The 27,971-nt window shown below is 42.4% G+C and overlaps 1 protein-coding gene across 3 annotated transcripts in view; it reads left to right on the top strand.

Annotated features, from left to right (window-relative positions):
- Window positions 1-27,971, top strand: part of NFE2L2 (NFE2 like bZIP transcription factor 2) — a 35,074-nt gene that overhangs the window by 5,084 nt on the left and 2,019 nt on the right. For 2 of the 3 annotated variants that reach the window (XM_007105357.2, XM_028479447.2), the window contains exons 2-4: window positions 26,039-26,305; window positions 26,901-26,990; window positions 27,655-27,846. In XM_007105357.2, the coding sequence (XP_007105419.1) occupies window positions 26,039-26,305; window positions 26,901-26,990; window positions 27,655-27,846 (549 nt within the window). Of the gene's footprint in view, window positions 1-6,724; window positions 6,944-26,038; window positions 26,306-26,900; window positions 26,991-27,654; window positions 27,847-27,971 lie in introns of those variants that run through there. The other variant, XM_007105356.4, reaches the window with a different exon arrangement.

The following is a 27,971-nucleotide window of genomic DNA, read 5'->3' as shown; positions in this document are numbered from 1 at the left end:
AAGAGGTTTCTGTGCATTAATTTTGTATCCTGCTACTCTACCAAATTCATTGATTAGCTCTAGTAGTTTTCTGGTAGCCTCTTTAGGATTCTTTATGTATAGTATCATGTCATCTGCAAACAGTGACATTGGCTCTTTTTTTTTTGAAATAGTGTTCAAAAATAGGTTTGGTAGTGAAGATGTTTATGTATATGGTAAAGAGTGGGACAGACAGGGTTAAACCTGGTTGAAGGAAAGTGGGAAAAATGGGGAGAATTTGAGTTGAAAACAGTTAGTAGAAACCTGTTGGCTCAAGTTAAACACTAATCTCCTGTTTTGGCATTTCTGATTTGAAGCAAGCACAAGGGCTCAGGTCTGTCTAATTGAAGCTTTCTTGGGGTTTTGAGAACGGTACATTTCAAAATTAAATACTTTATTTCTTAGTCCTTATTATTAAACAAATTGTTTTCAGAATTATTGTCTTATTTGTCTGAGTTAAGGATGCTGCAGGATTTTTTAGGTTTCAGTGGATGATTTGCCTAAAAGTTGGTCTGACTAATCCCAGGGTATTTAACAGTGGTCAAGCCACTTCTGAAAGTTTGCTGAAATCTCTTGTTGCACACCAGGGTATAGCAGGACAGATTTACTAAATGCAGTATTCAACCTGCTTCCTTCACCAATGGCTGTATGTTTAAGTTTACTGTAAAATGGAGAACAGAGTTTATATTTTGATAATAAGATTTCTAGGAGTTTTAAAAATGTAATTACCACCTGCTTTTAAATATGCTCCAACGAACATTTATTAAAGAGGCTCTAAGGTACAGGCCAAGCCTTCTTTCATTGATAATGGTATGTTTTCTGGAAATGAAAGCAAAACATATATTCAAATGTATAACGTTCCCAAAAAGTGTTAGAAAAATACAAATGGTGTTCTTACACTGACTTTCCCAGCCAAGACAAAACAAGATTGCTAAACAAAATCCTATCTTGGCTAAAGTAGGAATTTTCTCTGGGTCAGCCCCTCCCACAGTAAACACTTTTTAACTAATAGTACGAAGAATTTTAGGAACACCGAGGATAGGAAGCACTTCAACGTATCGTTTTTATGGCATATGTCCTGTAACACCTGTGTATCACAGAGCCTTATATATGAAAATCTTCCTCTGTGTGTAAGCATGTAAGTTTATTTGGCCCAAACTCTGGTAGAAGTGAAGACAAACCCGGGACGTAAGAAGTATTTAGAGCACCAAATTCATCTTTCAAAGACCCTGTTGATAATTGAGAGTAACTGTAATCCATCAACAGCCTGTATTCTGGTTTTTTAGTTGTTGTTTATTTTTTTGGCCATGCCGCAAGGCTTGCTGGGATCTTCCCTGACCAGGGATTGAACCCAGGCCATGGCAGTGAAAGCCCAGAATCCTAACCACTAGACCATCAGGGAACTCCCAACAGCCTGTATCCTGAAGGATTAAAAAAATTCCTTGGCAATGCTAAATTAGTCATTCCGTTTCTCACAAACTTGGAAATTGAAACTTTGGGGCCTTTGATATCGGCAGCGTACTGATGAGATCCAAACTCTCCATTGCTTTTCTTCAAATCAGAGAAGAATGGTTGGGTAAGAAAAGAAAACTATCAGATCATTTTGGCTTTGAAGCCTTCTTCTGAACTTAAGAGTTTTTATTTTCTGCATTAGGCAATTCTCTAATTGCTTTTTAAAATCTCTGATACTTCTCTTATGTATGTATCTATGTTTTTTTCCTCTACAGCTAGATTGTAAGTTCCTTGAGAGCTGGGCATAGAATTTATATTTCTCTTCTCTTTAAACAGCTTTATGAGATGTAATCCGCATACTATACAGTCCACTCATTTAAAATGGACAGTTCAGTGACTGAGTGTATTCAGAGTAGTACAACCATCATCACAATCAATTTTAGAACATTTTCATCACCCCAAAAAGAAACCCCATATCCATTAGCAATCACAACCCATTTCCTCCAAACTCCCTTAGTTCCTGGTAAGCACTCATTATTCTCTCTTTCTTTAGATTTGTCTCCTGGATATTTCATATAAATGGAATCATAGCATGTCTGGTTCTCTGTGACTGGCTTCTTTCACTTAACATGTTTACACAGTTTGACCATATTGTAGCGTATATCAGGACTTTGTACTTCTTATTGCCAAATACTATTCCATTATATGGATACTTACTCACTTATCAGTTCATGGATGTTTCTACTTTATGTATATATTTTTGTTCCCTGTGGTAATGGTTCTTAAAATTCACTGTATATTAGAGTCACCATCAGTATTTAAAATACTGATGCCCAGGCCTTACCACCTCATTACGTTGATGCCTGGGACCCAGGCCTCAATATCTTTTCAAGCTTTGGAAGGAATTCATTTGTGCAATTAGGTTTGAGAACCAGTACCCTAGAGAAGCTGGCACAGTGCTTGGTACCCATGAAAGGTATTTATATTTATATAGTGATTTAGAAAATATGGTTAGGATGTTGCTTAACTCATGAAAGGAGGTGTTCTTATATTTGATCACTGACCTTCACAGCCTTAAGATTAATACCTAAATCTGGGAGATGTGTTTAAGATGCCTGGTGAATGTTTGAAATTCTGTAAATATAATTTGAGCTCTTTAATCCCTCATGGAGATTTGGGTGATAATTTTGTTATCAAAAGGTTTTCCCCAAGTGGGTTAGTAGAAGTGTGTTTGGTCAGGAGTGTGGCGAGTGATAACCTGCAGCATAGATTATTTGGCAATCACGTAGAAAAGGCAGTGAGGACCCATGCAGGGCACTGGGGAGGTTGGAGAGCTTGGAGGCAAAAAACTTACACCTACAAGGCCACTTTTAGCAACTCAGCTTCTTGATTCTCTGTATATGCTTGGCAAAGTCAACTTTATATTCTGACCACAGTGGTTATCATTTGTACTTAACCTGGATGGTTTCTGGTTTACACTTTGGAAACTGGGGCTAACTTCTGAATTGTTTGCGTGCGTGCGTGCGTGCGTGTGTGTGTGTGTGTGTGTGTGTGTGTGTGTCTGTTTGTCTGTCGTGCACCACACTGTCTGTCTGTCTGTCTGTCTGTCGTGCACCACACTCGAGGGTGTGGTTCAGGGCCTTCTGAAGCTGCCTCAGCCCTGCCTTGCAGACAGGGTGGGAACAGGGCCAGCAGGGCGGGGGCGCCCCGAGCCAGCCGTGACTTCTCTCCAGTGTTGCCCGGCCCCTCTTTGTGTGGCCCAGGTCCAGTCTTCCCCCGGCCATCACCTGATGGGGGGGCGGGTACATCTAGTCTGCCCTCAGGAAGCTGCCTGCTTTTCTAATCCTGGTCATCAGTAGTTTGAAATTCTTTTAACCTGTTCCTCCTATTATTGTTTTAAGATTTAAAAAACAGTCCTGTTCTTTCGCTTGTTTTGTGCTGAATGATGTTTCTACGTGTTTAAAGTACCTTAAAACAGAAGGATTTTGGTGTTAATGATATTTGCAGTGCATACTTGTATTTCAGTGAATCATTCTTCGCATTAAATGCCCTTTCCCTTTTCTGGATGTAGCCGATGTTGGGGTGGGTTAGTGCCCACCACCAATTCTGTTTGGGAGGCAAGGACAGTATTAACTGTGTATGTAAGGGGCCTGCTGATAAACGGTATAGAAATTTGCTTTACTCCAGACTTCATGGTCTTGTGTGTGCTCTGCTTCAGCACAGAATTGTATGGATTACATGGATGCAGAACCCAGCCTATCCCCTGGCAATTCTAAGGGATTAGAATACAGGGAGCAACGATTGATCAGGTTCTGAGGCCTTCTGTGAACAGAATCGGAACAGGGGTGTGACCCAAGGCGGACGTGCACTGCTTCTCCAGGTGCCTGAGGGTTGGCTTATTAAGAACCTGTGCTTTTTGCTGGTGGGTTTTACAGTCCTGGAGCCAGTGAGTCTTGCTGCTGTGGCTAGAGAGTGTTGAAGAACCATGAATTTTTTTGACCTAGCCAAAAAAATAAAATAAAATTCTTTTAATCATTACAATTCTGGTAATGAAAACCACCAAAAATAAAAACTATCATTTTTTTTTCTTATAATAGAAAAAATTGCCAGTTTTTGAAGAAGTTATTTTTGTTCTTGGTACTTCTCAATGGAACATGTTTAAAATGTACATTGAGGGGCTTCCCTGGTGGCGCAGTGGTTGAGAGTCCGCCTGCCGGTGCAGGGGACACGGGTTCGTGCCCTGGTCCGGGAAGATCCCACATGCCGCGGTGTGGCTGGGCCCGTGAGCCGTGGCCGCTGAGCCTGCGCGTCCGGAGCCTGTGCTCCGCAGCAGGAGAGGCCACAACAGTGACAGGCTCGCGTACCGCCAAAAAAAAAAAAAAAAAAAAAAAAATTTACATTGAGAAACCAACCCCAGAGGACAGGAGCGGGGCCGGTGTGCTTAGTGCTACCCCCAGCTTGTATGTTCTTTCTCTGCTGGTTCCCAAGCTGAGGCGAGGTCAAGAATGAGAACCAAACTGTGGGTTCAGGTTCTTTCTTCTCCAGAGACAGAGGTTCACCCTCTGCTAGGAACTTCTTTACCAGGCTGCACGTTTGGGAGAATCCTTGGGGCCATGGACTGAGAGTGGGGAGATTCCAGGTAACCTTCCACTTGGAAAAAGGGTTCTAGAAGTAAAGGGGGAGAGGTTGGGAGGAAAAGGAAAACTAGTTTAAAGGATTCCTTTTAAGGAACCCAGGAGGGATATAGCTTTTTGGTCTCTTCTGTAACACTTCGATTTGCTCCTCAACATGCAGCTTGTCCTTAGGTCCTTCATGTGAGAAAAGGGAAAGCATTTTGGGGAGTATTTACACTGTGCTGTGTTTACACTCATTATCTTTATTTCTTTTAACAACCCTCTTAAGGTAGGTTTTTGTCATTATTGAGGAAACTCTTTGGAGAGGTTAAGAAGCAGTCCAGAGTTTGGTTTAGGAACTGGAAAGCACATGAGGTATTTCAAGCAGAAGGATTTTATATAGGAAATTAATTACATAGGTGATGGGAGAGCCGAGAAACCAGACAGACAGCCCAGAGATTAACAGCCTCTGGAAACCACTTGCCAGCCCTAGAGCTGGAGGGGCAGAGAGAGGAGGTGAAATTCGAGGACCTCACCGGCCCTCCTGCAGCTGGACCGAGTGAGGAGCTGGGGCCACTGAGAGAGGGCCTCTGCCTCCTACCATCCAGCGTCTCTCCAGTGTCCGCCGCTCCTCTCGCAGACCCTTGGTGGAATGTAGTTGGAAGCCATATGGCAAGGGAGCCTGGGGACGGATTGGGAAGGGATCTGGGGGCCATGGGCAAATGATCAAAGCAGTCACATAGCTGGTAAGAGCTAGAGCTGGCACTGGAGCATTCTCTACCATCAGAGTCCTTGCACTTTTCTCCAAACCATCTTCTTTTCAGGAGTCTTAGACCAGACATGATGCTTTGCCTTTGGGGCACTTGTCACACCTGCTTGGGGGCAAGTTGCATGGGAATCCCATTAGACCGCAGTGCCTACTTTATTCTGACTTGCATGGCACATTTTATGCTATATATTTCTTCTGGTTAGCGGAGTGCACATATGTGACCACAGAGTGATCCAATAATAATGAAATGTTAGGAATTCCTCTCGAGTGCGGATGGAGACTCCATTAGGGGAGTTCCCAGATTTGATGAGCATTCCCACTATTGGTAGGTTCTGTGCCCCCTTCCCCCATGAGGTGCCCCTGGGATGCCAGGGCAGGATTGATTATATACGGAAGTTTTTGGTGTTGCTGAAGGACTTGGGCCTCTGGGTCTTGAACTTGAGGGGAGGTTCAGAAAGGAGGAAAAGCATCTTAAGAAGAGCTGGGGGGAACATCTCTTCTATTGATCCTGAAAAATAAAGCCTTTTCTCTCCGGAGAGATGTGGGTAAAAATGACCCCCCTTTCCTCTGTCCCTGTGGGACTCTTGGAAACCTGCGGCTCCGGAGCGCACGGCATTGCCCTGTGCTACAGGTTTCCAAAGTTCACTTGATAACAGCATCGTTGTACCATCAAGTTTCAGTGACCGGTGTGTGTGCTGGCAAAGATAATAATGGAGGCGGAGGGAACAAATACTCTTTCATTTTTTTTTCACGTTACCAACTCGCTTGCAATGTTGTAAAGAGAACCAACCTTTGGATGTTACAAGACATCAGGATACAGGCAACTGGCAATTTCAGGGGGAAGAAAAAGGGAAAAAACTAACATTTACTGAACAGCTGCTAGTACTGTACTAGGTCCTGGACATGTTCCCTCTTATTTGATCTTGACAATAAAGCTATGGTGATGGCGGCTGTTACCCCCTTTTTACAGACGAGGAAACCTATTCAAAGAGGTAAAGTAACTTGTCCAAGGCCATGCCACTCTCGATGGCAGAACAGGGATTTAGAAAGTCCGTAATCACTGCTCTCCCTTCCTTTCTTTCTTTCCTTCCTTGTCTGATGACTATGGGTGTTTGGTTAGATGCTAAAGAATGAGGGGCTCCTTTACAGAGATTCATTAAGACAGTGTCTCTACCTCAAGGAGCTCCCTCAGTGTTCCTCAAACGGTACCGCTGGCAAAGGGGCTGGACTTCTCTTTGGAGTGGGGGATTGTCCCACATTACAGGGTATTTAGCTTCACTGTGACAGCCAGAAAGGGCCGCCCTCCCCTGTCCTGACATCGTTCCAGTTGCTTCTAGGTGGTGGTCCCAGCCCCAGTGGAACCACTGTGATGCAGTGACTTCCAGAGACAGTTTGAAGCCGGGATATTACTGTTTGTTCTCAGGAAACCTCAGGATATTCCTTGTTCTTTGCAGGGTAGCCCACCATCTCCTCACATGGCAGCCTGTTCATACCTCTTATTCTAAACCAGAAGGGGGTAGTGGGAGAGAGAACACAGAATGTGATGAAAACTCTGGAAACCAGAGGGACCAAGTATACTTCATTTACTCAGGTAGAGTGTCTCCTCCAGATCCTTTAACACAGAGGCGTTTTATTTGACCTGGTGATTGTTACTGCTGATATTTACCATTTCTCCAGCCTATAGCTGCAGGGGACTAGTCCTAAAAAGATAAGCTAAACATTTTTTAAAATTTCAGGGTGAAGTTAAAAGTCATATGCCATACCTCTCTGGGTCTCGACTGCCTTTTCTACCGGGTACTTTTTGAAGAAGTTTGGGTACTGAGGACAGATAGTAAGGGAAGCTATAGAGTAGCTGAAGAGTTTGAGCTATTCTGGTGATAGATTGATACTTTAGAAACAAAGTCTAGAATAGGGAGGAAAGTGAGGTTGCCCACTTTCTTGTCCTTTTCCTGACAATCAGCCTGAGGGAAATAGCTAGTGTACTCTATGAAAATACAGTTAATCCGCATTTATATTGACTAATTGTTATATTATCCAGATTACAAAATTCCTTAATGGGTATTTGAAAATACTATCACATTTGTTGTCTCAAAAGATCAGTTTTATTGTTAACCTGAAGGAGTGTGCATTTATGATTCTTAAGGTATAATATTTTGTTTTTAGTAGAGTACCCAAAGAAAAATTTGAATGAAGTTAAATAATTTTTCTATGACTAGTAGTTGGGCTATAACTGATACTAAACATGATACCTTTATTAAGTAATTAGAATTCTTTAACCCCCCAGACACCTTAGGTATACAGTGAAAATGCTGAGTTCTAAGCCTAAATGTAATTTATTCATTCCACAGTATTATTAGGTATTAACACGCCCTAGGGAACTTTCAGGACATGAAGTTGTTTTAATCTTCTAAGATAGTGTAGCAAATATATTATCCTCCTTGAAGGACATTTGCTTCTCAAATTACCCCTCCTCCTAATTAATCAGTCCCTTTGTTCTTTGTACACCTGGATTATAGGGCATGTTTCATATCATAATGAGTATAAATTACATCTCCATCTCCCCTGCTTAAGGTATGACTTCCTCTAGGGTAGGGACTGTGCTTTTGTCATTTTTGTAATTCTGGTGGCTCGCACCATGCCTGGTGCTTATTTATTTATTTCTTTTTGTTTGTTTTTTTTTTGTTTTTTTTGTGGTATGCGGGCCTTCCCCTGTTGCGGCCTCTCCCTTTGCGGAGCACAGGCTCCGGACGCGCAGGCCCAGCGGCCATGGCTCACGGGCCCAGCCGCTCCGCGGCATGTGGGATCCTCCCACACCGGGGCGCGAACCCGGTTCCCCTGCATCGGCAGGCGGACGCGCAACCACTGCGCCACCAGGGAGGCCCCCTGGTGCTTATTTAATAGTACTTGCTCAGCAGATGTGAGAGCGAATCCATTACTGCCCTCTAGGATCTTGGTATATATACAAGTTATATTCATTGGTGATATATGACAGCGCAGAGGAGAAAATGTCACTTCCAACTGGGGTGCTCAGAGAGGACATCCTGGAGGAGGTAGCAGTCTATCTAGATTTTTTAAGCTGGTAGGATTCCTCTTGGCTCAGCTTCACTTGGAAGCTGGAGCAAGGGTGCAGGCGTGATCTGGCCTGTGGCAGCATATTGGGTCACTCGGCGTGAAAAGGTTAATGTGGGGCTGGCTGAACAGGGCCTTCGGTGCCCATGCATGGCGTTTCATGTTTATCTAAAGCATTTGGAAATCATGGGAGGTTTTGGAAAGGGCAAGACACATGAGCTGGATGTGGACAGGAAGTTACTATGGCCCGTGCATCGGAAGATGGGCAGGTGGGGGCAGAGATGCTGAGGGGCTCTGGCTGTGGTGCAGGTGTGGCTTAGTCTCCTTGGCATCACCAGTGCAGTATTGAGGATCTGTAACTGTCACTCTGATCTGTACCACCTTTGTTAGCCATTTAAGAAGAAATTTTTTAAGCTCCCTTTTTCAAGGAGGGAGTAGATTTTTCTCCTATTGGCCCCATTGTGAAACCATCTGTGCTCAGGCTTGCGGGTCCTGCTGTTCCTGGGTTTTAACAGAAACTCATCGCCAGGGTATTCACTCCATTGGTGAAAGGAGAGGAAGAACGAGCCAGAAGTTGCCGGTTTGCTTTTAGGATGAATTGTTTTCTTCTCTGCGGTGGCACAGGAGAGTTTCTCTCTTCCTGATCTCTGCTAACATCCTTTTGCTCTCACCGGCTTCATTCTGCTGGGACCATCTCATCCTTGGCTTCCGGCCTCAGTGATTAGCAAAATTCACCCAAGAAAGAAAAAACAGACAATATCCTCTCTTTTCTGTCCCAGAAAAGAGGCTTTGCTTGTGTGCCCTGAGCTAACAGATGTGGGCATCTAGCAATGTCGGGGAAGGCAGCCGCAGTCTCTCAGGCTCTTCCCCATGCTGGCCAGGTGCCAGGTGCTTTCACACACTGATTTTTTGTCATGTGTACTTCTTACTCCGCCCTGTGAGGTAAGGAGTCTTATCCCTGATTTATAGGGAGAGAACCGAGGCCCAGAGAGCTTGAGTGGGTGATAATACAGTGGGATGTGCCTCAGCTTTATCATCATTAGATGTGGGTGATAGGTATGTCACAGCATTCTTAGAATTAAGTAAGAACTGGGCACAAGATCTAGCACACAACAACTGGTGGCTGTGATGATTATTATCATAATTATACATTTTCTTTGTCAGGAATGTTTGAATGTGTGGCATCTGAGATTTCCTTGGCCCACTTGAAAAAAAAAAATCCCTCCTTGAATTCTGGTAATCCATGCCCCTTTTCGCTCTTTGCTATAAGCTTCATATTCTCCTGTGGCTTGTCCTGGTCTCATGTCAGGGCCTGATTGTTGTGGAGGCAGAAAACCAATCAATGGCAAGGCCTTATGTGTGCCCTGTCTCCTCTGTGGGATCCTCCAGCTTGTCTGCTGGGTCCCCTACTTATGTGGATTGATGAGCCATCTCCTTGAACCCCATGCCAGACACACTCCTTCACTGGTAGCAGAATTTCTTACTCTGGGGTTCTGGGCCTAGAGATGGGGCAGTGTCCACAGGCAAGTTGTATGAACAGAAAGAGCTGGTGGTTGTGGGGGAATGTGTTAGTGGAAGGCTAAACCCAGCCGTGACCTGAGCTGACCCCTGTGGCCTTGCCCTCTTCCCAGCCCCAGCCCATCTTTTAGTCTTTAAAGACTAAAATATTTCTTCTGTAATAACTACCCCTAAGTAACTCTTTAGAAAGGCAGAGTGGTGAAGGGAAGGACCTTCTATAAGACCCGTGGGGGAGATGACACAGCTGAAAACTTTTTACACCTACTGCCCTTCGGTGTTGCCATGTGATGTGTGATATGTAAATACATTAGGAGCTCACCTTCTATTTTTTGTATAGTGGTTAGACCCAGAAGCCTCAGAATTAGATGCTTCTCATGTTCCTTTGACATCTGCAACAGGTGTTGGACTTATTAATAGCGTTAATACCTCACCCCTGGCTTGTCTTCTGTATTTTTAAGCAGCATTCACATACCTTTTTCCCACATGAAAAACAGTTCTGTGAGGACAGGTATGATGTCTCGGTTTTCCCTTACAGCCCAGAGCTCTCTGTACAGCTAGTCAGCAGCAGAGCCCTGGCAGGACTCCACACTGTGCAGCCTCCTTAAAGAGGCCTCGGGTATTCTGAGTAAGAGCCTCTGTTATGTGAGTTCTTCTGTAATATAAACAGGGTGTGGATCTTAATACCACCTTCCTTGTCAATTGGTGTGAGTACAAATGAGCTTATGGATACAAGTGCTTGGAAGAGTCTTGAGCACATAGCAAGCGCACAATAAATGCACTTACTGTTATTATTGTTAGATTGTGTCATACTTACCTTTACCTGGATTTAGATTGTTGGCACTGTGATCTTTTGTTTTCAAATCTTAATGTAAAGGCTCACCAGGTAGCCATTGTCCTTACATATTTATTTAGTGGGTTAATTGAAAAGATTTACCTTAAGGAAAGTAAAAGATTCCTGTACTGATTTTTAAAAAAATAAGTTTATTTATTTTATTTATTTATTTTTGGCTGTGTTGGGTCCTTGCTGCTGCGCACAGGCCGTCTCCAGTTGCATAGAGCCAGGGGCCCCTCCTGGCCGCGGTGCCCGGGCCTCTCATTGCGGTGGCTTCCCCTGTTGCGGAGCACAGGCTCCAGGTGTGCGGGTTTCAGTAGTTGTGGCTCGTGGGCTCTAGAGCGCAGGCTCAGTAGTTGTGGCGCATGGGCTTAGTTGCTCCGCCCTTTGCAGGAGCTTCCAGGACCAGGGCTCAAACCCATGTCCCCTGCGTTGGCAGGCGGATTCTTAACCACCGCGTCACCAGGGAAGTCCCTTCTATACTGATTTTAAGAGAATGAAATGTGGTATATATACATATCAATTACTTTTTAAGAAGTCCAAACTGCTGCCTGGCAGTTGGTGACAACAGTGGATACTGTGCATGTTCAAATGTATACATTTGAAGCAGTTGAAATGTAATTTCCAAACTCAGGGTTAATTCATATCCTTAGTTGGAACAGATAGTATTTTCCTAGCACCTAAGCCCCTTAATTCTACCCATTCTTCATATGACCTTTGCAATAATCTGGTCATTGTGTGGCCTCTGGACCATAACATTGCTCAGTAACATCAAGGTGATCCCTGTAGTCATTATGAGCCCTCTTAGTAACTTAAGACTCACACTGTCACTTTCAGGTCATTGAAGTAGCTTTTTGCAAATAATTGCTAGCAGTATAAATACTGCCTAGTGTCCTTTGGAAGGGTTAATGTTCCCATGGTATCCTCAGGAAGTAATTTGCGAAACAGAGGAGTTTGGTTCATTAGAATTCCCCCCTAAGGAGTGTGGAGGACTCACTCTGTAGGTCCCCAGAGCTGCACTGTCACTTGCCATTGGTCACTTTTTTTTTTTTTTTTTTTTTGCGGTATGCGGGCCTCTCACTGTTGTGGCCTTTCCCGTTGCGGAGCACAGGCTCCGGACGCGCAGGCTCAGCGGCCATGGCTCACGGGCCCAGCCGCTCCGCGGCATGTGGGATCTTCCCGGACCGGGGCACAAACCCGCGTCCCCTGCATCGGCAGGCGGACTCTCAACCACTGCGCCACCAGGGAAGCCCTGCCACTTCTAATAGCTTGTTAATAATTTAAACATTTGGGTTACATGGTAGAATAATTTTTTGACGTGTTGGGTGAAATAAATATATTGTTTAAATTAAATTCACTTTTTTTTTTAGTAAGGCTACTAAAATTGTTTAAATTACACATGTGGCTTGCATTAGATTTCTACTGGAAAGTACTGCTTTAGAGCATCTGTTATAGGTAGCTGAAATTAGCTTGTTTTAAAGTTCAAAATTAGTTTTTAGACTTGTATTTTTTTTTTTTTTTTCGGTACGCGGGCCTCTCACTGTTGTGGCCTCTCCTGTTGCGGAGTGCAGGCTCCGGACGCGCAGGCTCAGCGGCCATGGCTCACGAGCCTAGCCGCTCTGCGGCATGTGGGATCTTCCCGGACTGGGGCACGAACCCGTGTCCCCTGCATCGGCAGGCAGACTCTCAACCACTGCGCCACCAGGGAAGCCCCCTTCAGACTTGTATTTTTGACTTTATATAATCAGAGGTGTTTAGAGGAAGGAATCTTAGGAGTCACTTAACCCAACCCTGTCCTTCAGCAGATGGAGAAACTGAGGTTAAAAGTTACTGTAACTTGCCATGCCCTAATTCTAGATGGGTACTGAACTTAATATTCTTTATAACCTATTGCTTTGGGTCCTGGGTTTACTTGGCATTGGAAACATGGTGGGCGTCAGGGCTGCAAAGAGCTTCCACGAGATCCAGACCGAAGAAAAGGCCTTTAAAAAGAAATTATTTTAGGCACTGAGAGAAAAGAATTTTTGTGCTGTGCCTACCAGTAGACAGGGTGATTGATTCCATGTTTGACATGTATTTTTGTTGGGCAGTATAATGATACTTTCATGGGAAATAGTAATAAGGTACAAATAATACCCACACTTTGTGTGATCATTTACTTTAGAAAACTCCATACATCTGGCTTTCATATTTTAATTTAGAGAGTTCTTTTCCCAAAGCCAGAGATTTTAAACCAGACCCACAGCTTTTGTCCTTGAGAAAAAGACTGAGAGCTTGACTTCATGTGTTTATTGTTTAGGTAGGTTGCCTGAGATCATTCAGTAAAAGTTTAGGCCTGTTTTATGGTATTGTTTTCTTATTAACAAAACTGACTTAAAGGAAGAAGCCACCAACAACTGCAATGGGCACCCTTAGAGCAAAACAGAATTTTATTTCTATTTTGAGGCATAGAGGAGGAAAGGGAGGCATTACAAGTTATTAAACGGTGATTTGATTTATGGGTCTGTCCATCAGGTTTAGAGAGGGCTGCTTCTGCTACAGATGCAGCTGACAAGCTGGGCAACCTTTGATATTTAACCTTTCTGAACCTGTTTCTTCATCCCACTAATCTTCACACAGAGTAGCATGAGGATTAAATGATACAATCATGCAAGTGAAAGTATTTTGTGCTCCGAAAGCACTGCAAATGGAAGGACGGGTGTCTTGAGGGCTTCCTTTCTCCAAGGAGTTGTAGAACTATTTCTGGGGTCACACTTGGTCTTGGTGAGCCCTTGGATGAGTCAGTCACGTTTGGAATGTGCGTTTAGTGGGTCCAAGGCCTTGACCCCATGATTTGGGAGTTCTCAGGGGTCCACTTTAATTTAGAGCCACTTTTGCTCTTGGTAGTGGAGACGATCTGCCTGAACCTGAAGTAAGGGTTAGAACTGGGAGGCTCTTAGCCCTATTGTATTAAGCATGGGCACAGACCACCCAGGATTTAGAGATTAGGAGTAGGGAAAGGAAAATTCTCTGCAGAAACTTCGGTCAGGTAACAGAGTTTTATAGGCCATTAATTTGGCTGCAGGGTCGAATGCCATACAACAGTTTTGTAAACGTCTGTTTTCAAAATAATTCCTAGTATTTCATGCATTTAAGGAATAGAAATTGCAATAGGGGGACTTCCCTGGTGGTCCAGTAGTTAAGACTCTGCACTCCCAGTGTAGGGCGCCTGGGTTCGACCCCTGGTTGGGGAACTAGATCCTGCATGCATGCTGCAACTAAGAGTCCACATGCCATAACTTGGGGTTCGCATACTGCAATGAAGATCCCGTGTGTCACAATGAAGATCCTGAGTGCCGCAGCTAAGACCCGGCGCAGCCAAATGAATGAATGAATGAATGAATGCATGCGTGCATGCAATAGGAAAGTCTAGTTTGAAATCTAATTTGTGTTAGTTGACCAGATGACCCCTCCTGGGTTCTGCTCAGTCAAATGAGACCTAGGGCCATTTACCCATTTAGCATCTCTGGGCCCTGGGATCCTCATTTGTAAACCTGGGGTTTGGTCTGTGGTCTGCAAGATCACTGTCAGCTCTCCTTAGTCAATTGTGTGTTCGATGTAATTTAATGGCCAACAGACATATGTTTCTGAGAGACACATGCCTAGACAGAATGCCTTTTCCTGGTCTTTAAAGAGCTGGTGGATGGGTCAGCCTGGCTGAACTTGCTTTTTTTTTTTTTATAGATTATACTCCATTTAAAGTTATAAAATATTGGTTATATTCCTTGTGCTGTACATTGCATCTTTGTATCTTATTTATTTTATACCTAGTAGTTTGTTACTTCTTAATTCTCTTCTCCCCCAGGCCTCTCTTCACTGGTAACCACTAGTTTGTTCTCTGTATCTGTGAGCCTGTTTCTGTTTTGTTACATTCATTTGTTTTATTTTTTAGATTCCATATATAAAATGAAAACATAACAGTATTTGTCTTTCTCTATTGGACTTATTTTATTTAGCAAGCATTAATACCTCCAGGTCCATCCATGCTGTTGAAAATGGCAAAATTGCATTCTTTGTGGCTAATATTCCATTGTATATATACACCACATCTTCTTTAAAACATTTATCTCTTGATGGACACTTTGGTTGCTTCCATATCTTGGCTGTTGTAAACAACGCTGCAGTGAACATTGGGGTGCATATATCTTTTCAAGTTATTTCAGTTATTTCAAATTCAAATAATTTTGTTTTCTTCAGATATATGCCCAGGTGTGGATTTGCTGGATCATACGGTAGTTCCATTTTTAATTGGACTTGGTTTTTCTTTGGAGTTTACCTTGTCTGTTAGAAGGGCTGAGGTTGCTGATTCTGCCTCTTTCACCTGTTGAGACTTTGTCTAGCCTCTGTCTATCTGTGTGCACCGTGGCCTTTACATTTCTTGCCCCTGCAGATGTTTTACCAGCTCCAAAGGCACCAACCAAGGTTACCTTGGCTGGACATAGACTGGTGATTAAAGAAATGCTGTATGCCGGACAACTGATTCTATGTACAGTATATTCTCTTCTTTAGTCTTAATTTTATTATCTTTAAAAATAGTGGGAGGGCTGATTTTGAAATGATTTCTGGAATTAATGTAGGAGACTTTGTATCAACAATTACAATGTATTTATTGAGTGGGTACCACGTGCCAATATGCCGCAAGGTGTGAAGGACACATGAGTGGGGAAAAGAGTGGGGAAATGAGCATTTCTCGTTGCTGGTGGGTGTAAAAGGTACAGCCTCTGTGGAGAGCTGTTTGGCAATATGTATCATAAATAAAAATGCATATACTTTGGTCAGCAATTCCACTTCTAAGTATCTATCCCACAGATAATTCTCACACATTCGTGAAATGATTTATGTACAAAGGTAGCCATTATAGCATCATTTGTAATAGCAAAAGATTAGGAATAACTTAAAAGCCCAATGAGGGACTGATTAAGTAATTATATTATTAAATAATATAGTACATCCTCATAATGAAATACTACTCAGCCATTAAAAAAAATAATGGAACAGGGCTTCCCTGGTGGCGCAGTGGTTGAGAGTCCGCCTGCTGATGCAGGGGACGTGGGTTCGTGCCCTGGTCCAGGAGGATCCCACATGCCACGGAGCGGCTGGGCCCGTGAGCCATGGCCGCTGGGCCTGTGCGTCCGGAGCCTGTGCTCCGCAGCAGGAGAGGCCACAACAGTGAGAGGCCCGTGTACCACACACACAAAAAAATAATGGAACAACTCTAGGCCCTGATACAGAACCATCTCTAAAATAAATAGGGAGAAATAAGTGTGGAACATTATGATTATATGCTACTTGTGTGTGTGCCTACGGGTGTGTATTTAATAGAATATCTTCCTAAGGACACAGAAAACTGATGCCAGTGGTTGCCTCGGGGAAGGATAACTGGGAGATTACTTTTGCAACTTTAAAATTTTATACTATTTACATCTACCATCTGTTAAGAAAAGACATTGTCGGGCTTCCCTGGTGGTACAGTGGCTGAGAATCTGCCTGCCAGTGCAGGGGGACACGGGTTCGAGCCCTGGTCCAGGAAGATCCCACATGCCGCAGAGCAACTAAGCCTGTGCGCCACAACTACTGAGCCTGCGCTCTAGAGCCCACAAGCCACAACTACTGAAACCCACGTGCCTAGAGCCCGTGCTCTGCAACAAGAGAAGCCACAGCAATGAGAAGCCCGGGCACTGCAAAGAATAGCCCCCGCTCACCGCAACTAGAGAAAGCCCGCACACAGCAACAAAGACCCAACGCTGCCAGAAACAATAAATAAATAAAATAATAATAAATAAATTAAAAAAAAAAGACATTGTCATGCCTTGAAGGAGTTTGCAGTTTAGTCAGACCAGATAACATAAGATATACAAAGTATGGGGTAAATATTGGCTTTATGGGAAGATTTAAATGCTAAGCTCTGTGTGTGCGGTTGACTGGATTTGCTCTGAGTCATCAGGACGGGTGGGTCTGAGCTTCAGCAGAGCCAGCTTCCAAGCCTTAGTGTCCCACCTGGGGCTAAAGCTGTTTGCAGCCTTTGTCCTGCAGTGGCGGGAAGAGCCCACAGGCTCGGAATCAGTTCTTGGTTGGGGTCCTGGCTCTGCCACTTGCCAAGCATGCAATTTGGGGCAGCGATGCTCGAGGCCCAAAGCCTAATTGTGCTCATTCGTAGATGAAGATAAGCCACCTCCCCCTTGTTCTGCAGTGAACACCCCTGCAAACCATGAAGTGCTCTGCAAATGCCAGCTCAAATAGAAGCTGTGAGGCACCTGCAGACTGGCAAGCTGGGGCCAGAGGTTCAAATTGAAACAGTGAAGCAAAAATGTATCTTTTTCCCCCTCTGCCAAATAACTTGGCAGGCTTTGTAAAATTAGAAAAGTAGACCATAGTAGTTTTGGAATCCTTGACCTCTGACCTTGGGGCAAGTCATTTCATCCTCTAGACCTGTTTCCCTATTTGAAAAATGGAAGGGGCTGTGCGTCCTCTGGGCCCCTCAAGTCACAGCGTTCTGTGACAGTGTGGCATTAGCAGTAATTCCCATCTCAGCTGAGATGAGTCATACTGACCAAAAAGTCCACATTCGAGGAGGAAGTCTCTGAGAATTTTCCTCGTGCTGGAGGATCTGAGCCTCTGGGGGGAAACGGGGAGGCGTGGGGGGATTGCTGCCACCAAGAGGGGAGACCAAGAAAGCAGAGTGAGTGGAGATGGGTTGTTTGTGTCCTCCACTCCAAAACCTCCTTTGCTTTCAGATAGTCATGTGGACTAGACGTTTGGAAAAATCCGGCTTACCCCTTGTTTAAGCGGGTGGGATGTTCATGCAGTTGTGACTGGCGTACTTAAGTCAGTTGTCACTCCTGTGAGGTCTTTCTCTGCAGTTTAGTGACACTTCCTCTGTGCTGCCTTGGCTCCTACATGTTTCTCCTTGAATCTCTAAACTGAGATCAGAGACTGTCTTCTGTTTATCTCTGTGTCCCCAGCACCTAGCGCAGTTCCTGGCACCTGAATGGCGAGCTATATGTGTGTAGTAGATGGGTTGCTGGATTAATGATCCATTTATGGTAGTATGGACACTAAATCTTGTTAATCTTGACCACCACCTTTATTATAACTATCACCATTCTGAAGTGATCTTTTAGCTATTAGTATGAAATATTTCATACTCAAAAATTTCACACTAAAAAAGAAATTTAAAGACCCCCCCCTTTGGAAGGTATTTTAACAGGATGCACAAAAAAGAAAAAGAAAAAAATCTAAGTGTTTTAGAGTCTTTCTATATTACAATATATAATACATATGTATCTAAAATTCATCACTGCCACCACCAGCACAGGCACACAGGTCTTTGGCTACCGGCCAGAAACAGCAAGCCTGGGTGACTGTCCCAATTCTTAGCTTTTAAAGCTTAATTGTAGGCAGTTAAATATGAAAAGGAGCTTTAAGATTGAAAGAAATAATTTCTGTTTACAAATGCAGGATCCACAGAGGGTGAAGGATCACTGAGGAAGTTCAGAAGTGGCAGTAAAGAGCCCCATTAGTTCCAGTGTGCTGGGATACTGCCCTCCCTCATGGGGGCTGCCCTTTAGGAGGAGGGGGCAGGAGGGCGAGGGGGCAGGAGGGCGAGCAAACGGCTGTTTGAGCTCAAGGTAGATATCTGACGACCTGGTTAGTCCATGCTAGGTTAATTTCAGTGTATGTTAGGTAAAGTGAGTTAGGGAGTTAGAGCCAATGCTCCTGAAGGTTATATTGGTAAGATGGGTGTGTGTGTTTTCCTGTAGACTCATTCTACTAGTGATGGAAGACCTAGTCACAAAGTTCCTTTCATGTGTGGAGGACAGCATCCAGGACTGAATACATTCATGGCTTGTTCAAAAATGGGGAAGAGATGAGAAAATATGTGTCCTGAAGTTTGCTTATCTAACTAAGCCATTCTCTTGACATAGTGACTGACCCTTGCATAATAAGCCCTTTGATTGGGGCCCAGCAGCAGCATCCTGCTTAAATACAGACAACCAGAAATTAACTCTGCTAGCATCCAGGTATGAAACTTCCCATGGGAAAGTTGGATCCATCCACTTTTCGTAGCAGTGGCCTCACCTGCTATTTTGGAAATTAACTGTCCTTTATGATTTCTTTTTGGCCAAACACATGTGCCTCTTGAGAAAATAGTCCAAGTTCCTAGTCTCTTCACTTTCCAGTTTTGCTTTTATCTTTGCATCATGCTTTACAGTATACAGACAAGCGTAATGGGTGAGAGTTCCAGTAAACTGGCTGGATCACATTTCTTAGATTGAGTCATTGCTGAGAAACTTGTTTGTGAACAGGAAGCAGCCCATGAAAATGTCTGTACACAGTAACAAGCTGGACTGTGAGGAAACTGGACCATTTTTTAGCTGAAAGACAAAAGGGTAGAAGGATGCATCTGTGATCCAGGGAATAGTAAATTTGTGATCTAGAGTTTGTTTTAAATTTATTTTTTTGGCTGCGTTGGGTCTCCGTTACTGCGCTCGGGCTTTCTCTAGTTGTGGCGAGCGGGGGCTACTCTTTGTTGTTGGTGCACGGGCTTCTCATTGCCGTGGCTTCTCTTGTTGCAGAGCACAGGCTCTAGGTGTGTGGGCTCAGTAGTTGTGGCTCGCGGGCTTAATTGCTCCACAGCATGTGGGATCTTCCCGGACCAGGGCTCAAACCCGTGTCCCCTGCATTGGCAGGCGGATTCTTGACCACTGCGCCACCAGGGAAGTCCCTAGAGTTTTAACTTGTTGAATAATTCATGTCTTGATGTGTGTTTGAGATTTTTTATGCTGTTAAAAATTGCTAGTTATTTTAATGAGAACCTACTGTATAGCATAGGGAACTCTACTCAGTGCTCTGTGGTGACCTAAATGGGAAGGAAATCCAAAAAGGAGGGGATATATGTATACTTATAGCTGATTGACTTTGCTGTACAGCAGAAACTAACGCAACATTGTAAAGCAACTATACTCCAATAAAAATAAATTAAAAACCAAAGCAAAACAAAAAAATTGCTAGTTATTGAAGATTGAGGAAAATAATCCTTGGTAAGTTTTCTCTAGAAGGAAAACTTGGATTAGTGCTAACTATTACCTATTAGGAGTCTCTGCTGACATAGAAACTGGTTGCTAGGCCAGTTATTCTTAAAAATGGAGCTGTAGTTAACACAAATTAACCCAGTGACATTTACACTTGGCCTAGGTGGCTGTAAGTCCCCTTCCATCTCTAACATTCTGTGATTCTATATAAATATGTTTTTTGGTGATCTTTGTTTTTTATCACCTGCTCCATAATTATTACAGCAATAAAAGTACCTGAATGTGGGCAGACTATAGAGAATAACCTGTCATCTCATCTGCCTTCTCTAGAAGTCTGAGAAAACAATTGGCCTTGTCTTGTGTATCTTCTTGTAATGAAGCAGGAGAGAAGTAAATAGGCAGATAAATATTTATGAAATAGAACAGTCATCAGCGAGATGTAGTTTAAAAACACACCTGCTTGGTGTCATTTTACTTTAGGAGTGAGGATTGTGACTGCAGAGTAGAGCCTTGTGAATCAAGGAGATCTTTGTTGTTGTTCAATCAATTCTTCAGAATTCGAGCATGCCTTCAGTTGTTTTTACTTTCCTATAGCTCTTAATTTGGTTTTGACTCCAATGGACGGTAGGATGAGATTCATGTTCCATCCGGTTTTGCCCAAAAATATCTGAGCAGCTTCTATGGCAAAAAATATTAAAACAGATTTAGCTTTTAGGTGAATAATATAACCACCTGGGCATAATATAAAGATTGAAATGTATGAAAGAAAAGCAATTTAGACTCTGAATGCCAGTAGTTAATATTTGGTTGGAGAGATTGATCTCAGGAGAATAAACTTTAAAAGAAGATTTATTATATATATATAATATATTTTAATGGAAATACATGATTTTAAGAAGGAATCTGTATAAAGCAATTATACCCCAATAAAGATGTAAAAAAAATAAATAAAAATTTAAAAAAAGGAATCACTTGAGACATTGTCTTAACACATACTGTAAAATTGGAAGTGAGGATCAGTTTTCATTGTCTATTTACAAAGTTAGTTATCTGTGCAATTTTTTAAAAAACAGTTTATTGGTGAAATTTGTTTTTAGAAGAAACCTCCCACCACCTTCCCATCATGCTCTGGACAAAACAGAGGATGGGAGAGGGAAGGTAGGGAAAGGGGTTGGGAGGTACAAGCTTCAGTTATACATTTGAATGTATATAATAAAAACCATTTTATTTTTCATTTCAAATACTTTTCTAAAGCCTTAGTTTACTGAATTGCTTTAATTTAGGAAGAGATCATGATATCTTTGCTTTATCTTTTCTGATTTTGGGGGATCATCTGAGCATGATAAATGCTTGTTTGTTCAAAGCACTAAAATTGGCTTGCAAAAGACATATTATTATGGGATTCTGTGTTCAAGGGCTTTCTTCTATTTATCCTGGAACAAAAACATTTGTTTTAAAGTGGTACGAGTTAATAGTCCAACTTCAGATTTCCCATAAAACACGTTAACAGATTACCCAGATGGCAAATGATATATATAGAGAGAGACATTTTCAATATGACTGTTTCCATTGGGCCAGATGGTGATTTAACGTGAATTGTCAAACATTTACGTTTCTTATTAAATTGTCTTTATTTTGTCGAAGCCAAGCTAGCAACATAACGTGGAATACACTCAGGAATTGCAAAAGGACAACAACAACAAAAATTCAGACACCAAGTATGGCAGACGGCATTTGCTCCATATGGCATGTGAAGGCTCACAGCCAGTGCCTGTGTTGCCCTTGGGAAGCTTAAGGAAATACCTGTTGAAATGCCATACATTTCCTCTCCCTCCCCAGACCCTTTTAATCTGCCCTCTTGCAGGGCAGCCATGCTTCCTCAGTGCCTTAGGTTGAAGTGTGGGAGAGCAGTTTAGTTCTTCCACTGGCATTTTCCTTCCACACTGTCCATTGTCATGCTCTTATTTGTTATCGGCGCCACCCCAACAATTTCCTCGTAGATGGTTCGGGAATTTTGCAGAGAGATGGGTCATTTGTGGAGTAAGTCATGTGCCCAGTCACAGGGCTCCTTCAAGACAGCTCACTGCTTGAGGTCAGCACAGAACACAGTCCTGGGCCTGCAGGGCTCCCCACCAGTGAGTTGTGGGTCAACAAACTTCTGCTGTTCTCATTTTCAACATAAAGCTTTGAATATTTCATGCAATATCAAATCGCTGCAGGTTTTTTCTTCCAAAACTTATGTGAAAATCTGAGTAACACAGTATATGATATATCAAGGCCATGACAAGCAACCCCTTGTTACTGCATTCTGAATTTGATCAGAACATCTGTTTTAAAGGAATTCAAAGTGGTTAAAACTCAGCTTTTTTTTTTTTAAGCAGATGTTTTCTTTCAGAGACCTCACATGGCAAGATTAAACATTATATAAAAATAAACGTAAAAATGAAAACCTCTGAGAACACTTTGAAACCTGTTTTGGTCTATTATCTCATTGAAGGCTGCCCAGCCTTCATTAAGAACAATTAGATGTTGTCACTTGAAACATCTTTTGGTGGCATTCCTGGTGGAGACGGTCAGCTCTGGCTGTAGGAGCCCCTCCATCTCCCAGGGTCCAGCATTGTTTCAGATCAGATAACAAGAACAGGTGCTCAGGAGCTGATCCAAATGACATTTTGTGTTTTATTTTTCCTGTTTGTTGATGAGGATCCATCAAGGTGTCCTTGTCTAATTATGTTACGGGAAATTTTAAAACACTGAATTGGTTTGGAGCTGTGTGTTGAAGGGTAGTCATGTCAGGAATTGAGAGGGTGTTGCGTGTGTACATAAAAGTTTACATAAAAGTGTATGTTATTTACTTTTATTTACAGCACACGATTCACATGCCTAGTGGTCAGTTTCAGACCTTCCCTGAGGAGGAACCAAGTAGCTTCATGGCTGAGTGTTGTTTCAAGGCTCCCACTACAGTTCGATCTGTAACTTCATTATCCTTTGGCCTGGAGCTTGGTCTCACTTACAGCAAGTAGTAGGGCCCATCCTACTTCTTGTTGGGATGCATAACAACACTTACATATACTTTACATTTATAGAGAAATTTCTTCCACATTTCATTTGATCTACCAACATCTGTATGGTAGGGATAGGATGGAACAATTATACTAAATTTATAGCTAAAACACCTAAACCCACTCAAGACATCTCATCTGATGGGGAGGAAAGGGGGGAAAAGGAAAGAACAGAGTTGTATCAACTCTTGGTGTGATTGCCACTGACAATTTTAGAGTAAATTACATTAGAAATTTTCCTCCCACCCATAGTTCTGGGTTCTAGGAGTACTTTGGACTAGTCATATTTGTGAGGTGTTTCCAACATAAATTCTTCAGTGCTCTTTCAGTTCTTTTATGAAAAAGTCAAAACTGAGTACTGGTTTTTATCCTGGGATCTCTTAACAAGGAGAAGCCCCAGGCCTAGGGCAGTTTGGGGAAGTGAGGGCAGATGTGGCAGAGTGACCCCCAGGTGCAGGGACAAGTATTTGGGTTTCTCTATTGTTGACCTTCTGAAGAGCTCAATGCACTTTCCGTGTCAGTTTTTGAGAGAGGTGGCAACAGGTACTGCTTATTTTATAGAGAAACTAGAGTTCAATTGAGATAGCATGAGTATGCATTTTCTTAATTTTCAGTGCTAGCATTTAGTAGCTGTGAACACCCTGAACGTCTCCTTAGCACCTTGGTCGTTAGCTCCAGTTTGGAGAATGGCCCAGACAGGATACTCAGCTGTAGCTAGATTCCCCCAGAAGATATGGCCCAACCTAATTAGAATTTTTAAGTAGGTTTCTCTATACCTTGGGCCTTTCTCTTTTCACATGACCTTTGTGTAAATATGTCTATTAAAGTGGAAACAAATTATTTTTAAAATGGAAATTCTCACGTTTTATTTTAGTGGGGAGCCCTCGAGAAGATAGCCACGTATGACTGAATGCTCTACGATTTCTATTTTGTTGCTTGTGTCCAGGAAAATAATCCAGGTGACATTTGCTCAATCCAGTCTTCTGAAGTGGTGGTGGCCACTTCTTCCCACCACCAATATGTCAAGGCAAAGTCTACATATACAACAATGGATTTTATTTCCTGCCCCACTTAGGAACCACTGTCCAATGATCAGACTTCATATTTTTAGTGTGGGCTAGTGGTTAAAAATCAGGAGTCCAAGATTGACTCATATTGTACTCATGCCTGGGTATATATCCCTGTTCTGGCACTTTCTCGTAGTAAATCTTCTAAGCTTCAATATACTTATCTGTAAACTAGGGATACATGTTCTCTTTATGTGGTTTTGAGGGTTGGTTTGTGTATATCTGAAGTACTTAGAACAATGCTTGGCATATATAGAGAGCCCTTAATAGATGTTGGCTTACAAACAGGTATACCCTAGCCAGTTCTGAAGAGCTACAGATACTGCTTTAATTATACCTACTGTGTGTGCTTTGTACTAAAAATTATATTGTTCAAAGCTAGAATAATGAACCTCATGAGCAGGGTTTCATAGCATTTAAGATTCTAACACCAACTTTCAATCAAGGCTAGAGGTGGCCTCTACTATCCAGTTAGCTGGGCTGCCTCTAGGCTGGGTGGTCTGCTTGTACTTTGTTGGGTGAAATAGCCTGACTGCTCAGTGAAGCAACAGCCATGTTGTTTTTTGTCCTTTGGAGGCTGAAAGTAGTAGAGCCGTAAATGCACTGGGCAGCCCAGTGCTGCCAGCTGTTGTCCGAGCCGCCGTACAAAGTTTGATGTCTGCGCACACTGTGTCTGCGGGCCTTCAGATCCCAATTCCCTTTCTCTGTCAATTTTTCTAGCCTCCATCTCATTATTTTCAACATAGATGATTTGTTAAATGGAAACTTATTTACATTTCCTACCTGTTCAGACTTTTACAAAAACTAAAGTTGTAAATCAGAAAAATTGCTTTTGACACTTCTGTGGTTAGGAAAATATGGACATGGTAACCTAAGCCTAGCCTTGTAATATAAATCAGAATAACCATTCCCTCATTGTACAATTCTCCCCATATCTTAGAACGTATTACCTTCCATCCTTCCCTAGAGCCACATTTTTTTGGTTTGTGTTAAGAGGGTTATTTACGATTTCTCAGGAGTGAGCCTAGTGGGCACTACCCTTTTCCCAGTTCTTCTGGCAATCTCGTGCTTCATCCACACAAGATTACCATTCGCTAGGACTTGAATTTACTAATTTGTTCATACCTCAGGAGCTAAAACTCAAGTCAAGAGGAAACTGTTTTGGGGCTTCCCTGGTAGTGCAGTGGTTGAGAATCCACCTGCCAATGCAGGGGACATGGGTTTGATCCCTGGTCCAGGAAGATCCCACATGCCGCAGAGCAACTAAGCCCATGAGCCACAACTACTGAGCCCGTGTGCCGCATCTACTGAAGCCCATGCGCCTAGAGCCCGTGCTCCGCAACGAGAAGCCCGGGCACCGCAACGAAGAGTAGCCCCCGCTCACCGCAACTAGAGAAAGCTCACGCGCAGCAACGAAGACCCAACTCAGCCAAAAAGAAACAAAATAAATTTAAAAAAAAAAAAAAAAGAGGAAACTGTTTTAATAAGTAACCACAGACACAGAAGTAGCGAGAAATGATGGGGAAAAGATAATACACTATAGGAAAGACCAAAAGAAAGGTGATATTTCACAACTGCTAGGTTGACAGTTTAACTTGGGGGGTTTTTTTTCCCCTGTTAACTGGTACTTGCTAAGCAAGTTTAGGGAAGAATTCCACATACTCATGTTTTCCAAACTCCACTTCTCATAATAAGCCATTGGCTTAGAGTGCTTGCTCTAATTTCTCTATTCCATTAAACAAGTGTGGGATTTCTTTTAATTCAAGAATGTTAATGGGCAACATTTGTTACTTTGTTGTTAGTGACCTCTACCATCACCCAAATTGTTAATAATCCAAGTAATAAGTGATTACATTGGATAGCTGTTTGTGATTAAAAAAAAATATACGTTGAATAGAATTAACTGTGCCCTTCCAGAACATTGGATCTGTGTTCCCATTCAGATTTTATTTGTAATCTCCCTACCTCCCACCATCAGCAATGGCATAATGTAAATTATGTGGTATCTGCCATTTTAAAACTATTTTAACCATGGACTCTCTCCTTCCTTTTTTCTTTTAAACATAGGACATGGATTTGATTGACATACTTTGGAGGCAAGATATAGATCTCGGGGTAAGTCGAGAAGTATTTGACTTCAGTCAACGACGGAAGGAGCATGAGCTGGAAAAACAGAAAAAACTTGAAAAGGAAAGACAAGAACAACTGCAAAAGGAGCAAGAGAAAGCCTTTTTCGCTCAGTTACAACTAGATGAAGAGACAGGTGAATTCCTCCCGGTTCAGCCAGCACAACACATCCCTTCGGAAACCAGTGGATCTGCCAACTACTCCCAGGTACAGGGTACTCAGTTCTTGGGAAGGTAAAACATCTGGATTTGAGTTCCAGCTTTGCCTTTTACTTCATGACCTTATTAAGTCAACTTCCCAACCTCAGCCTACTGATAAATTCAGTGCCTGACTGACTTACCTCAGAGTGTAAGGATTAGGAGGACATAAATTACATTGAAGAGCTTTGTAAGCTATAAAAACATTATGTAATTATAAGGATCAAACAGCTGCAACAGTAGTGACAGTAGTAGGACTGTTGTAGTAGGGATTATTCATGTACTGTGACAGGTACTGTTCTACTAAAGTACTTGAAACATTGATTTAATCAACACAACAATTATGAGTTAATTACCATTATCCTACTTTATCTACAGATGAGCAGTTGAAGCCCAAAGAGGTTAAATAACTTGCCCAGAAACTGGGCAATAAATTGGGGGGTGGGGGCCAAGATTTGAAACTAGATAGTCTGGTTTGATTCTGTGCTCTTTACTATACTAAACTGACTTCTGAAACAAGAGAAATGTTTGACTAACTAGACTGTAAACATTTTATGAACACGGAACAATTTTTTTCTTCCTCTGTGTCTTTCCCTTTTATGCAGGTAGCCCACATTCCCAAACCAGATGATTTGTACTTCGATGACTGCATGCAGCTTTTGACAGAGACATTCCCATTTGTAGATGACAATGAGGTATTAACATTTAGTTAACAGCAAATCTCCACAACTATATCTAACATATAGTATATTGGTCCCTTTGATGTATCTCCATTAAAAAAACTATTTCAGGAGCAAATTTTATCAAGGAAACCTTAGCCTATAGGTAACTTCATGATTTGAAAAAAAACAAGAAAATGACACCCCTCCTTCCCCCACATAATACAAAACCAAAAACGTTTACTCCTGCATAGCCAGAGGGATGGGTGAGCATAACCGTGGAAACAAGTTAACTCTTTTGTTACAGGTACTTAGAAATAAATTTTGGTGAGTAAAAAGCAAGCTGGGTAGTAAACCAAGACTTGTTCGGTTAACAATTTTAATAAGTTTATTGTCTGAAGCACTATACTACGTATTACATACATATATACAAACTAAATTCTAAAGATTGTTCTTACCCATTTTGAAGTTTACCTTCAAATGCATAGGATAAAGCAATTAAGCTAGTAAATTTGGAGTCAGCTGGGCAGGACAAAAACATTTGTTTCATTATATAGAAATAGGAGTCGTAAGTCACCATTATAAGTAGAGAAATATAGAACTGCAGCCAATTCCAGTCTAAGATGTTGTGATGGCCTTGGAGCGTACCCATCCACTGCTGGTGGCAGATTCATGTAGATAAATGCCTTCTCAATTTTAGGTTTCTTCAGCTACGTTTCAGTCACTTGTTCCTGATATTCCCAGCCACATCGACAGCCCAGTCTTTATTGCTCCTCATCAGGCTCAGTCACCTGACACTGCTGTCCTTCAGTTAGCCACTGCTGATTTAGACGATATGCAGCAGGATATTGAGCAAGTTTGGGAGGAGCTATTATCCATTCCAGAATTACAGGTAACTACGATCTAATATAATAAATACCAAAGATACTATTTTATATTCAGTCCCTTTAAATTAGTCATTCCAGTTATTTATTATTTATATGCCACCTACTTATAGGAAGGATTGGAGGGTGCTTT

This window comes from Physeter macrocephalus, chromosome 2, assembly GCF_002837175.3.
Source record: "Physeter macrocephalus isolate SW-GA chromosome 2, ASM283717v5, whole genome shotgun sequence".
NCBI lineage: Eukaryota > Metazoa > Chordata > Mammalia > Artiodactyla > Physeteridae > Physeter > Physeter macrocephalus.
The sequence above is the reverse complement of the archived record's forward strand: the minus strand, read 5'-3'. Positions and strand labels throughout refer to the sequence as shown.